Raw genomic sequence first — 13,109 nt, 5'->3', positions numbered from 1 at the left:
CTGTGAACCTTACTCATAAGGTTATGCTCCACTTCCTTGCGACCTAATTTTTTTTTTTTTATTTGGAGCTATAATCAGTTTAATTACTTGCACAAGGTATATTTTGTGACTTTGTGATGTTTTTTTTGCTTTTTATGCACAATCAGAAAGTCCTTTTAAGTATTAGTATTTCTTCGAGTTTTACAGTATGTGTCTGTTCGCAGATTGCAGTGTGCCATGAACTTTATAACACGATTAGAGATTACAAGGATGACCATGGGAGACTGCTGTGTGAGCTCTTTCTGAGAGCACCGAAACGAAGGTAGAAGCTTTACTCTTGCTGATATTGCTGGCTTAACTGCCTATTTTAAATGCATAACGTGCCAAGTGCCAAGGAAGTTTCTCTTAAGTAACATAAATAATATGAAGTGTTACAGAAAAACAACCCAAAAAGCATTTGTTCTCTGCATAAATTGATCTTTCCAAAAACATTATTTTCCTAATCTAAGGAAGCTTCTTGTTTGATTTTCAGTCAATGAAACTTGGCTCATTTTATTATTTCATTTATACTGTGTAAGGTGGGTTAAGTAGAAATATGTACTATTATTATTATTATTATTATTATTATTATTATTATTATTATTCCTGTTGTTGAGTACTACAAAAATAGAAATATTTTCTGTGCAGATTTAATAAGAATAATATTGCTTACACTTATATAGCGCTTTTCTGGACACTCCACTCAAAGAGCTTTACAGGTAATGGGGACTCCCCTCCACCACCACCAATGTGCAGCATCCACCTGCATGATACGCTCACCACACATCAGCTATCAGTGGGGAGGAGAGCAGATTAATGAAGCCAGTTCAGAGATGGGGATTATTAGGAGGCCATGATTGGTAAGAGCCAATAAGAAATTTGGCCAGGACATCGAGGTTACACCCCTACTCTTTTTGAGAAACGCCCTGGGATTTTTAGTGACCACAGAGAGTCAGGACCTCGGTTTTACGTCTCATCCGAAGGATGGCGCCTGTTTACAGTATAGTGTTCCCGTCACTATACTGGGGCATTAGGACCCACACAGACTGCAGGGTGAGTGCCCCCTGCTGGCCCCACTAACACCTCTTCCAGCAGCAACCTTCGTTTTTCGCAGGAGGTCTCCCATCCAGGTACTGACCAGACTCACACCTTCTTAGTTTCAGTGGGCTGTCAGTTGTAAGTTGCAGAGTGTTATGGCTGCTGGCCAAACAAGATTTGAACAAGATTTGTTATTGTTACAGAAAGATGGTCTCAGTGTGTTTAAGTGGAGCTGTCTTTAATTTTCCCTTTTTTTGCAGAAACCAGCCAGATTATTATGAAGTAGTCACACAGCCCATAGATCTGATGAAGATACAGCAGAAGTTGAAAATGGAGGAATATGATGATGTTGAGCAGCTAACTTCTGATTTTCAGTTGATGTTCAACAATGCAAAGAGTTACTACAAGGTACAGTTTAGGAAGAGTTCTTCTGAAGAATTATTGTTATGTATTTTGTCTATGAATGGTTTAACCTTAAATGTTTCCTAGGTGTAATGAATTTTGTGATGGTCTGTGTGTGGTCTTGTGTTATAATACCTGAATGGTTTTCAGGATGTGTTAAAATGAATTTTGGCTTTTTAGGCCGATAGCCCAGAGTATAAAGCTGCCTGTAGACTGTGGGATCTGTACCTGCGCACAAAGAATGAGTTTGTTCAAAGAGGAGATTATGAGGAGGAAGATGAGGATGGAGAGGACACCCAGGAAAATCCAGGAACATCTACAGAAGAGGAGGTGTGAGGATCTGTGGTGTGGGAGGCAGTGGGCAGTGCACTCAGATGTGACAGAGTCTCTGTTGGGGGTAGGGCGGGGGGATGTGCAAATTGGACAAGGCAGAGTCTTTGTTGGGGGGATTCTGACAGCCATGGGAGAAAGGAATGTTCAACAACCTGAAAAACTGTAATAAACGCTGCACTTGACTTCTTCTCTAATGTAAGTAAATGAAGTAAAGAGTGAGAAACAGTGGACAGCATATTGGTATGTAGGGATAGTAAAAAATGAAAAAAATATTTTTTAAAGGTGATTGACAAAGAGGTCAACTTAAAATTGTTAACAAACTTCATTTCTGTGTCTGCCTTGTGAGTGGCATTTGTGAGATAGCTACAGTTGCAAGAAAATGTTTGTGAACCTTTGGAATTCCCTGGATTTCTACATTAATTACTCATTAAAATGTGGTCTGATCTTCAAATAAGTCACAATAATAGACAAACAGCGCCTGCTTAAACTAATAACACACAAAGAATTGTACTTCTCAATATTGAACACATTGCTTAAACATTCACAGTCCAGGCTGGAAAAAGTATGCGAACTCTTGTATTTAGTAACTGGTAGAACCTGTTTTAGCAGCAATAACCTCCACCAGATGTTTCCTGTAGCTGCTGATGAGACTTGCACAACGGTTAGGAGGAATTTTAGACCATTCCTCCTTACAAACCTGTTTCAGTTCATTGATATTTCTGTGATTCCTTGCATGAACAGTTCTCTTCAGGTCATGCCACAGCATCTCAATTGGGTTGAAGTCTGGACTCTGATTTGGCCATTCCAGAACACGACTTGTCTTCTGCTTCTGTTGTTAATTTACTCAGCTTCAGGTGAAGGACTGCTAACCTAAGATTCTCCTGTAGAATTGCTTGATACAGTTTTGAATTCATTGTTCCTTCTATGCCTCAGGGCAAGCTGTCCAGGACCTGAGGCAGCAAAGCAGCCCCAAACCATGATGCTCCCTCCACCATGGTTCACGGTTGGGATGAGGTTTTGGTGTTGGTGTGCAGTGCTTTTTTTCCTCCAAGGGTTGCACGTTTCTGCCAAAGAGTTCAACTTTTGTCTCATCCATCCACAGAACATTGTCCCAGAAGCGTTGTGGAACATACAGGTGGTCTTTTGCAAACTTGAGATGTGCAGCAATGTTTTTTTTGGAGAGCAGTGGTTTCCTTTGTGGTGTCCTTCCATTAACACCATTCAGTGTTTTTCTTATAGTAGACATGAACAGAGACTTCGGCAAGTTTAAGAGATTTCTGCAGGTCCTTTGCTGTTACCTTAGGTTTCTTGTTCACCTCCTTCAGCATTGCAAGCTGCACTCTTGCCATGATCTTTGCAGGACGCCCACTCCTAGGGAGAGCAGCAACAGTACTGAATTTCTGCATTGGTAGAAAATTTGTCTTACTGTGGATTGATGAACACCCTGGCCTTTAGACATGCTTTTGTAGCCTTTTATGCATCTCTACAATTCTTCTTCTTATAAGGTCCTCTGATATTTCTTTTGATCGGGGCATGGTTCACGTGAACAGTTCTGTCTTGAGAATAGCAGACTCTGTCAGTTACCAAGCTTTGTGTGCTTTTTTTATAAGGCAGGGCACCTCCAACCCACAGCTCCAATCTCATTTTATTGATTGGAACACCTGACTCCAAATAGCTTTTGGAGAAGTCATTAGCCTTGAGGTTCACATACTTTTTCCAACCTAGACTGTAAATGTTTAAACGATGTGTTCAGTGCTGACAAGAAGAAGTACAATTGTTTGTGTTATTAGTTTAAGCAGGTTGTGTTTGTCTATTATTGTGACTTAGTCTAAGATCAGACCACATTTTTATGAGTAATTAATGCAGAAATCCAGGTAATTCCAAAGGGTTCACAAACTTTTTCTTGCAACTGTATAAAACATTTTATTGGGGGAATATGTTTGAATTTATTTTTATACTCTTTTGAGCTGAATAGATTTTGTCTGTTATGTTTTTTTTCCTGGTAGACTGCATCAAACAGTCTGAAGGAGGTTCTAGAGCAACTACTTGAAGCTGTGGTGACACACACAGAGCCGTCAGGACGTCTCATCAGTGAACTCTTTCAGAAACTGCCCTCCAAAGTGGTAAGATGCTGTACATTGGGCTCCCACTAATCACACTAATGATTAGTGTGATGATGAATGTGATCTTTTTGAACCAGAATTTAATATAACCCTGTTTTTTATAGCACTACCCAGACTATTATGCCATAATTAAGGAGCCAATAGATCTCAAGACCATTGCTCAGAGGATACAGGTATGTAAGAGCCTGGTGAGAGTTTTCTGATACTTAGTTTAACGTGTCAGTGATGGACATTGATGAACAAGTCAAAGTTAATTCCACACTTAAAAGTAGAAAGAAAGAAGAGACATTTTGGCTGATGAGTATTGTGTTCACACTTCGTGTTCTTTCGACTTTTCAGTGTTTAGTTAAGATCTACTTGTTACTTTGCTCCCTGAACACTGACACAGCTGCCCATTTAAGATGGGCACATTAATTCTTATTGAAAGCACAGCCTTTGGTTAGGGGGAGGGGAGCAGTGGCACTGTGGCTAAGGATCTGCGCCTGTGGCTGGAAAGTTGCTGGTTCAAAACCCGCAGCCGGCAGAGGAATCCTACTCCGTTGGGCCCCTGAGCAAGGCCCTTAACCCCAGCTGCTCCAGGGGCGCTGTACAATGGCTGACGCTGCTCTCTAACCCAAAGCTTCTCTCCCTGTCTGTGTCTATGTGTCTTGGAGAGCAAGCTGGGGTATGCGAAAAGACGAATTCCTAATGCAAGAAATTGTATAAGGCTAATAAAGTGATCTTATCTTATCTTTGTTTATGAATGTTTTTTGTATTGTGGATAACAGTGGCTATGTTACTTTCTAGATGGGACACTATAAGAGTGTGACTGCAATGGCAAAGGACATAGATCTTCTAACAAAAAATGCCAAAACATACAATGAACCAGGATCACAGGTTTTTAAGGTTTGTAGATTTTTTTCTCAAAAGATTTATTTTCTCATTATATTAAACTTTGTACTTAAGCTTATGCTTAGGTACAGTAAGTAGTATGGTATTTAAAAAGCAGATTTTAACTACATTTATTTAAACTGACAGTGTACATATGATTTCTTTTAATGCTCTTTTCAATATATTGTATTTATTCTGTTTTTTTTTAATACAAGGATGCAAACAATATAAAGAAGCTCTTCATTCAGAAAAAGGCTGAACTTGAGCATGCAGAACCTACTAAATCAAGTATCCGAATCAGGTATAACATAATCGCATTCATAAATCTGATGCAGGTTTTTTAAAGACACTGTGAGTGCCTTTGTCTTACATTCCAGTAATGCTGCGTGAGATGTATAGATCTCTGACTGGACGATAGGTGGATCCATCTAAGACTAATCATGTGTTTGACAGAAACAGGAGATCTGCGCAAGGAGACCGATTGTCAGCTATTACCATGGCCTTGCAGTATGGCTCAGAGAGCGACGAGGATGCCCTTCTAGCTGGTAAGAAACACCTAACACCTTTCTGTGGAAGAGCATCATCAGGCTCCATGATTCTCTGAAGTTCTAGTTTCCACTTCTCTTTAAAATGTTCACAGTTTATGCTCCCATATTAATTAATAACATTGTTTTTTGTTGGGATTCAGTATATGCACTTACTGAAACACTTACATTTTTTATTTTTTTAATTTAGTTTTTTAAATTCAAATAAGGTATTGTAGAGATTTACATGTGCAAGGGCCATGTAATTGTTACGGCAAATGTTTTTTGGTCTCTCCACAGGAGCAGTGCGGTACGATGAAGTGGAATCTGAGGCAGAGAGCATAAACTCCTGCATGAACATAAACAACCCCATTTTCCAGCTGTATGAAGCAGTGCGGGGAGGTCGCAACAGCCAGGGACAGCTCATCGCTGAGCCTTTTCTTCAGTTGCCTTCCAAAAAGGAATATCCAGATTACTTTCACCAAATAAAGCAACCCATTTCCCTCCATCAAATAAGGTGTGCATGCTAATGTGCAGCGTCAGTAGTATTTCTCAAAATACTTAGTGTATTTTTATTCATTTGTTAGTTGTCTACAGTTTGTACCTTTATATTAAATCAGTAAAGACCTCTTAATGTGTTTTTTGTTTAAGATTTTATTTCCTTCATATAAATAAAATAGGAAATGTATTCAGGCTTTGCAGTGACATGAAACATTTCAGATAATAGCACAGGAATGGTGTGTAAATGTTAATGTAAATGTTAAATGTTGGTAATATAGGCATTGGAAGTGCTGTATAAGGCTCCTAAATATTGTCTGTTTTCCGCAGAAACAAGATGAGGAATAATGAATATGAAAGTGTGGACCAGATCGATGCAGACCTAAACTTGATGTTTGAGAATGCTAAACGGTATAATTTGCCCAACTCTGCTATCTACAAACGTGTTATGAAACTGCAGCAGATCTTGCAGGTAATGTTACAAACTAAGCAAGTGGGCTTTGAGACAGAACTTAGTGTTTAAGCCTCAAAATGTATTGTGCTCAGTTTTGTTTCTGCTAAATGATTCTGTCTAAATAGGTCTCCCTTCAATTTTATAATAGGACTGTTTCCTTTTTATGTGTGCTAGCTGTTTTAAAACATTTGTCTGTTTTAGAAGTGCATATTATTGCATCAGATGCTCACAAATTTCAACCTTAAATCTGATACCAGTGAATTTCAGTAATTGGATCTATTCTGTTCTCCTATAGATAGCTGTTTAGTATTCTATTTTCAATAATTCTAAAGATGTTTTAGTTTACTTCAGCGTATGATTTCCATTGCTTTCTGTACATAGCAATAGTCAAAAGTGTCTTCTCATCTGACATGGAGGGGCCCCTCTATAAAATGTAGAGGTTGTCATGACAAAAATGGTGTGATTTTCAAATGTTTATCACTACCAGCGAAGGACACAATCAAGGATTCTCCTGCTTTTAAGAAATGTACTTTTTACAGATCATTCTGGTGTAAGTTGAGAGTATTTTAAATTTTCAGCTCTGTGAGCTGTTAGTGCAGCAGAGTTGCTGCTGGAGTTTTTAATGTTACTGCGCTGCGCTGAGCGAACGGAACTCCTGGAATATAATTATTTTCAGTTAAAAAGAAAGGAGCTGTCTAGGAGAGAGGAGGCTGAGGATGGAGACAGCATGCTGTCTTCTGCCACATCGGACACTGGCAGCGCGAAGAGAAAGAGGTACTATTTTTTATAGGTATTTTTTTAAATAGGTATTCTTTATCATAACTTGTTTTTGTCATCATGTACTTAGTACTTAGTGAGGGAACAACTTAGAAAAAAACAGCAGGATTGTGTTTCAACAAGCTAAAATTGTCTTGCTACCAAATATGCAAATTGGAGTTTAATCTAATTGAGTAACTCCAAAGTTGGTATTGTTCATAATTCAAAATATTTAATCAGAGCACTTGAATGATAATTCCTCTATTGCTAACTCACAGGTAAGGGAGAGGCAGTACGGCACTGATATATTCTTCCCTGGTACATGAAACTAGAGCCATGCTTTCAGATGAACTGAACTATTTGAAAGAACATTAATGCAATCATTTGAAGACATAATCTAATACTACCAAGTTTTTGTATGAGAAATATATTTTATAAATGGGGCTGTGAGTAGAAAAGATAAATCAGTGTAAAAATCAGTCAAGTCCCGACAACCGCTTGTTATGCAAGCAGATTTGAAAAGTATCATGAATAATGAAACCCCCTACAGTCAGTAAAACCAACTGTTATTCAGCACATGTGTTCTTGGTTTCTTCAGCACAACTTGGTTACATGTAATAATAAGGCAACAGGTTTAAACAAGTCAAATTCATACTTTTTACAATACAATGCACACAGTTTTTCCAACTCTATAAAGACATTTGCAATTGCGCTAGTACCAGAGTCCTGCCTTCAGCAGTCATAACAGTAGAACTTTCTCTAGAATCTAGAATCTAGACACAGAACAAAAATGGGAATCTGAATCCTAACAAATAAGAATCATGCCCAGGACTAACTTTCTATCTAGAATGGTTGATAAAGAAATGGGAACCAATATCACTATTCAAAATAATGCATCACCAACTAAAATCCTTTATCTTTCTACAATATAAGAAATCTGTAATTCCGTCAATATCAGATAGCAATCCTTTCATTTTAAGCCTCAAGTCCAGTTCTCCTCCAGTGCTCAGATTACCTGGACAGACTGTAGAAAGTTTCTTTCTTGTGGCCCAGTTACCTCTTAGTCACTCTCTCCTCAGGAGATGATTATCCCCTGTGCTTATTGTATATGCTATTTTTTTATCCTCCATGCTCCTGCCTTGAGCCCTGCTTTGTACTTTGACCCAGCCCCGTGAAGACTGGCTTCATGACTTCACACAGAATGATAATTTATGTATTAGTAACACTGTTAGCTCACTGTTAGCTCACCTGGTCCTTTGGTCAATGTGCCCGGGTTCAAGTGAGTGGATCAGATAGACAGATAGAGTCTAAGGAAATGCTTAAACCGTGCTCATTGTATCACCCCTTTAGAATGAGAAAGAAAGAAACATCTTAGAAATTTCAAACATTTTGCTAATCCCAAAACTGTGACAATATTTTTTGATGATTCAGTTTTGCAATGTGTGTTTGTTAGCATGAAGAAGAATGCTAAGAAACACCGGTTGAAGATCCTGTATAGTGCTGTGACAGAGGCTCGAGAGGCTTCCACTGGCAGGAGACTGTGTGATCTCTTCATGGTCAAGCCCTCCAAGAAGGACTACCCAGATTACTACAAAATCATTCTGGAGCCCGTGGACCTGAAAACAATCGAGCATAACATCCGCTCAGATAAGTACCTCACCGAGGACGCATTCATGGAAGACATGAAGCTGATGTTCCGCAATGCTCGCCATTACAACGAGGAGGGCTCACAGGTATGTGTTGGCAAGTTCCTGCTTGAGGGGGTTTAAAGTGATAGATTTTTTTAATTAAAAAAACTTTTGAGGCTGGAAACCAAGAAACATACAGATGATTAGATTTTTTATCTGTACTATTGAAAGACATCTTTCTAAAAAAGAGCTCAATGAGCAGTTGAAAAGTGCTTACTGATTTATCTTCTTCATGTGTGGCATGGCAGTTAGAGTGCTTGAATGGCCTTTCTATGTGTGCGCTGCAGTTTATTCCTGCCTCCCAGGGGCATGCTGGCGAGATCAGTTCCCCCATGTGTGTACACACTGTGATGGACCCAGAGTGTAGTCCTACTTTGCACCATGTGCTTCCTGGATATACTCTAGGTTGCCACAGTCCTTTCACAGGAATAGGCAGCTTTCTGATGAAGAATGGCTAAATGCCCATCACCCCCTACAGATCCAATACCATTTTATCAGTAATGCAGTTACGAACCTCAAATGGCCAATATAATCTTGCATGAATTCAATTAAACACTTATTTCAGTGTGCTATTTTCATCATTGCATTTCAACAATTTATTAGCTCCTTGTTAGTTAAAATATTTGTGGTATTTCTTTCTGAACTTTTGGCATTGATCCCTGCGCAGAATAATTCAGGAAATTAAAATGCAACTGTATGGATTTGATAGGACCTTAACATATAATCTGATTTTTAATTATATTTATTGAATTATGAATATGTTGTGAAAATAAAGAGGTATATAAATAAAGTACATGTTGTGGGCTGTTAAATGTAAGCATAATCAGGTGTGTTAATTTGGTTTTGTTTTGTAAATGATGCACTGTTAAAGTTTGTCCATAGCAGGTACACTTCATCAACAAACAAAATTGGTAACAACTCTCAAATATCTGTTAGCCTTTTTAAACTGGAAAAATGGTTATCTTGCATTTCTTCAAAATTTCTTTCAAGAAATTCTACTACTGTTTTTTTGTATATTTTATTGGCATAAAAGATTTAAGGGACAGTGACAAAACATTCAACCACATGTAACTCTAAATATATTTTCTGAGCTAAAAGATAATTATCTGATAAAATCACCCAGAATACTTAATTCCAAAGCAGCAGATGAAGAACTTCACACATAGTAAATGTACCCTGGGAATACATCTCCTTTTTGTGTTCATGCCCATAATTATTTGGGATGATTACCAATAGAACTGTCTAATGAATTGATTGGTTGGTTATTGTTAAGTATAAGTGGGAATACAGATCCCCTGGAAAGTTAATTGTCTTGCAGTGTTAAAAAAACAAGCTGTGAAAAATATAGCCCAACCAATTTGCTGTTAACTGTGTTTGCCTCATTTCCTGTCTCAGGTTATAATGTCTTTAAACATTTTTTACCTTTGTGTGCTGTTTTTTGGAACATTTTCTTGAGAGAAACTACACTTTGTCTAATTTAAACTTTTCTTGTATGAAATGTAATTATTTAACAAATTTATTTAATCTGAGAAAGAACACAAAAGAAAAACAAATATAAATACGAACAGAAAATGGGAACTCACAGACAAAGAAAGAAATGGGAAGTGATAACTAATGGTTTTGAATATAATCAAGGGACAGACCACAGTGTCACAATTTTTGCACTAATAAAGTGTCATGTAGTGTTATCAAAGTAATAACTGATTTATTTTTATTGAAAAAGGTCTATAATGATGCCAACTTTCTGGAAAAAATACTGAAGGAGAAAAGGAAAGAGCTGGGACCGTTACCAGAGGATGAAGACATGGCTTCTCCAAAACTGAAAATAAGTATGTTTGGAGTCGTTAATGCATCTACTAAATAAATTACTTGCCTAAAAACAGAACATGACAAAACAAATAATAGAATAAGTCTTCAGAGATTTTCTTACAAATGTTTAAATTTACAAGTAAACAAAATCTATTATTTTAAAATGATTTTATTATAGATTTGTCAGGTCTAGCCTGATGCATGATTTACATTTCTGTTACTACTAACTAAATACTATCTGGTGCTTATTCAGCATACCTGATCATCATCTATTCCATTTTTTTAGGCAGGAAGAGTGGCATTTCTCCTAAAAAGTCAAAATACTTGACACCTCTCCAGCAGAAGCTGAACGAGCTGTATGAAGCTGTGAAAAACTACACAGACAAGCGAGGGCGCCGGCTGAGTGCCATCTTCCTGAGGCTGCCCTCACGTCAGGAGCTGCCGGATTACTATGTGACAATCAAAAAGCCTATTGACATGGAAAAGATCAAGAGCCACATGATGGCCAACAAGTACCAGGATGTGGACTCCTTGGTGGAAGACTTTGTTCTCATGTTCAACAATGCCTGTACCTACAATGAGCCAGAGTCTCTGATTTACAAAGATGCTCTTGTGCTTCACAAGGTCCTTTTGGAGACCAGGAGGGACTTGGAAGGAGGGGAGGAAAGTCATGTTCCCAATGTTACAATGTTGATACAGGAACTGATCCATAACCTGTTCGTGTCTGTGCTGAGCCACCAGGACGATGAAGGACGCTGTTACAGTGACTCCCTGGCAGAGATTCCGTCACGAGACCCTGGAAACCCCAACAAGCCTCTCTTGAATTTTGAGATCATCCGCAACAGCATTGAGAACAATCGTTACAGGAGGTTGGATGTTTTTCAAGAACACATGTTTGAGGTTTTGGAGAAAGCAAGAAGATTGCACAGGTAAAAATATTTGATATCACAACCCTTTTATCAAGCTTTATTGATACACATTCATTTTTCTTTACAGGTAAGTGACAAAGAAACATTAGACACCTCACAGTTTGCCATGTTCAGGGCCAAAGGATAGCTGATAATGGAAAAGCGCTAAATAGCAAGCTTGTATGCTCTGTGAATTGTATTGCAGGACAGACTCTGAGATCTTTGAAGATGCTGTAGAGCTTCAGCAGTTCTTCATTAAGATCAGAGATGAACTCTGCAAGAATGGAGAGATCTTACTGTCACCAGCCCTAAGCTACACGACCAAGCACTTGCACAATGATGTAGAGAAAGAGAAGAAGGAAAAGCTGCCCAAGGAGATGGAGGAAGACAAACTGAAGAGAGAAGAAGAAAAGAAAGGTGGGTGTGATCAAAGAGCCATTTTGAAAAGAAATACAACAGGAATACAGTAGTTTTAGGAAGTTGCTGAGTATAAAAAAAGTTTCTTGATGTTTTTTTTAAAACAAGCTCTAAATCCATAGTCTCCTTCTTGCCATTTCAGAAGCTGAGAAAAGTGATGAGCACTCCGGTGGGGGCTGGCAGTCTGGATTACAACGCACTTACAGTCAGGACTGCAGCTTTAAGAACAGCATGTACCATGTCGGAGATTACGTGTACGTGGAGCCAGCTGAGCCAAACCTGCAGCCTCATATTGTCTGTATTGAGCGGCTCTGGCAGGATGATGCTGGTAAGTCTTTGCGTGATAAATGCTTTCTGCCGTTTTATCTTGACAAAAATGTATTGTTAATGCAAACTTAATAACCATTAATGTTTTGTCACAATGCAGGGGAGAAGTGGCTGTATGGTTGTTGGTTCTACAGGCCGAATGAAACTTTCCATCTGGCTACACGGAAGTTCCTGGAAAAGGAGGTTTTCAAGAGTGATTACTACAACAAAGTGCCTGTTAGCAAAATACTTGGGAAATGTGTAGTGATGTTTGTGAAGGTAAATGTAGTTGCATTCTGCGTTTTCAGAGAGATGCCCATGGTATTCCATTAGTACACATATATGTGTTTATAAATGGATATACATATATTTATACAGTATATAAGGTTCTGTCAGTTGATTTAGCTTGTTTCTTTTTAATATGCTTATTTCAGTGATTGACTATCCTTTAGAAGTTTGTCATTTTTCCTGTCAGACAAATGTATGCAGCTCAGTTCACAGTTATAATGACACTTCATTGGAAGAGTATTGGGTTTTCTTGGCAGTAGGCAATTCAATTTATCGGTTATAGGGGTTGGCAAACTATTGCTTGTTTCTTGTTTTAGATGTGCAGGTATGTATAGAATTGTGTGGTTAGTATCTACATTTTCTGTTCTCAAGTAAAAAGGAATTTATCTTGTGTGTTTGCAACTAATTGAATGGAAGCTTATTAGCGCCACAGAAAAACTAAATCTTGTTTAGTTAGTTTAGTATTGGGTTTATATGAGAAAATTATTAAGTATAATTATTGCGAGGAGTGTGACAATATTCTGCTGTTATTAGTCAATTGTACTTTGCACAGAATAGTATTATTGACATATAATGCAATATATTTATATAGTAGCAATATTTTCACAAAGTGATTATTGCGTTTAAACTCAATTTTCTCATTTAAATGCAACACTACCTTGTATAAACAATGTATT

The 13,109-nt window shown here is 38.0% G+C and overlaps 1 protein-coding gene across 5 annotated transcripts in view; it reads left to right on the top strand.

Moving 5' to 3' along the window:
- The window catches only part of pbrm1 (polybromo 1), a 30,085-nt gene that overhangs the window by 2,079 nt on the left and 14,897 nt on the right, over positions 1 to 13,109 (top strand). For all 5 annotated transcript variants that reach the window (XM_015347177.2, XM_015347178.2, XM_015347176.2 and 2 more), the window contains exons 4-20: positions 204 to 301; positions 1,317 to 1,464; positions 1,639 to 1,788; positions 3,798 to 3,914; positions 4,019 to 4,087; positions 4,701 to 4,799; positions 5,000 to 5,085; positions 5,238 to 5,329; positions 5,609 to 5,825; positions 6,137 to 6,278; positions 6,937 to 7,034; positions 8,470 to 8,749; positions 10,428 to 10,533; positions 10,800 to 11,442; positions 11,627 to 11,838; positions 11,981 to 12,166; positions 12,266 to 12,423. In XM_015347177.2, coding sequence (XP_015202663.1) covers positions 204 to 301; positions 1,317 to 1,464; positions 1,639 to 1,788; positions 3,798 to 3,914; positions 4,019 to 4,087; positions 4,701 to 4,799; positions 5,000 to 5,085; positions 5,238 to 5,329; positions 5,609 to 5,825; positions 6,137 to 6,278; positions 6,937 to 7,034; positions 8,470 to 8,749; positions 10,428 to 10,533; positions 10,800 to 11,442; positions 11,627 to 11,838; positions 11,981 to 12,166; positions 12,266 to 12,423 — 2,901 coding nt within the window. The remainder of the gene's footprint in view (positions 1 to 203; positions 302 to 1,316; positions 1,465 to 1,638; positions 1,789 to 3,797; positions 3,915 to 4,018; positions 4,088 to 4,700; positions 4,800 to 4,999; positions 5,086 to 5,237; positions 5,330 to 5,608; positions 5,826 to 6,136; positions 6,279 to 6,936; positions 7,035 to 8,469; positions 8,750 to 10,427; positions 10,534 to 10,799; positions 11,443 to 11,626; positions 11,839 to 11,980; positions 12,167 to 12,265; positions 12,424 to 13,109) is intronic.

The sequence above is a fragment of the Lepisosteus oculatus genome, chromosome 4 (assembly GCF_040954835.1).
Source record: "Lepisosteus oculatus isolate fLepOcu1 chromosome 4, fLepOcu1.hap2, whole genome shotgun sequence".
NCBI lineage: Eukaryota > Metazoa > Chordata > Actinopteri > Semionotiformes > Lepisosteidae > Lepisosteus > Lepisosteus oculatus.
This window is presented reverse-complemented; position numbering and strand designations above follow the sequence as displayed.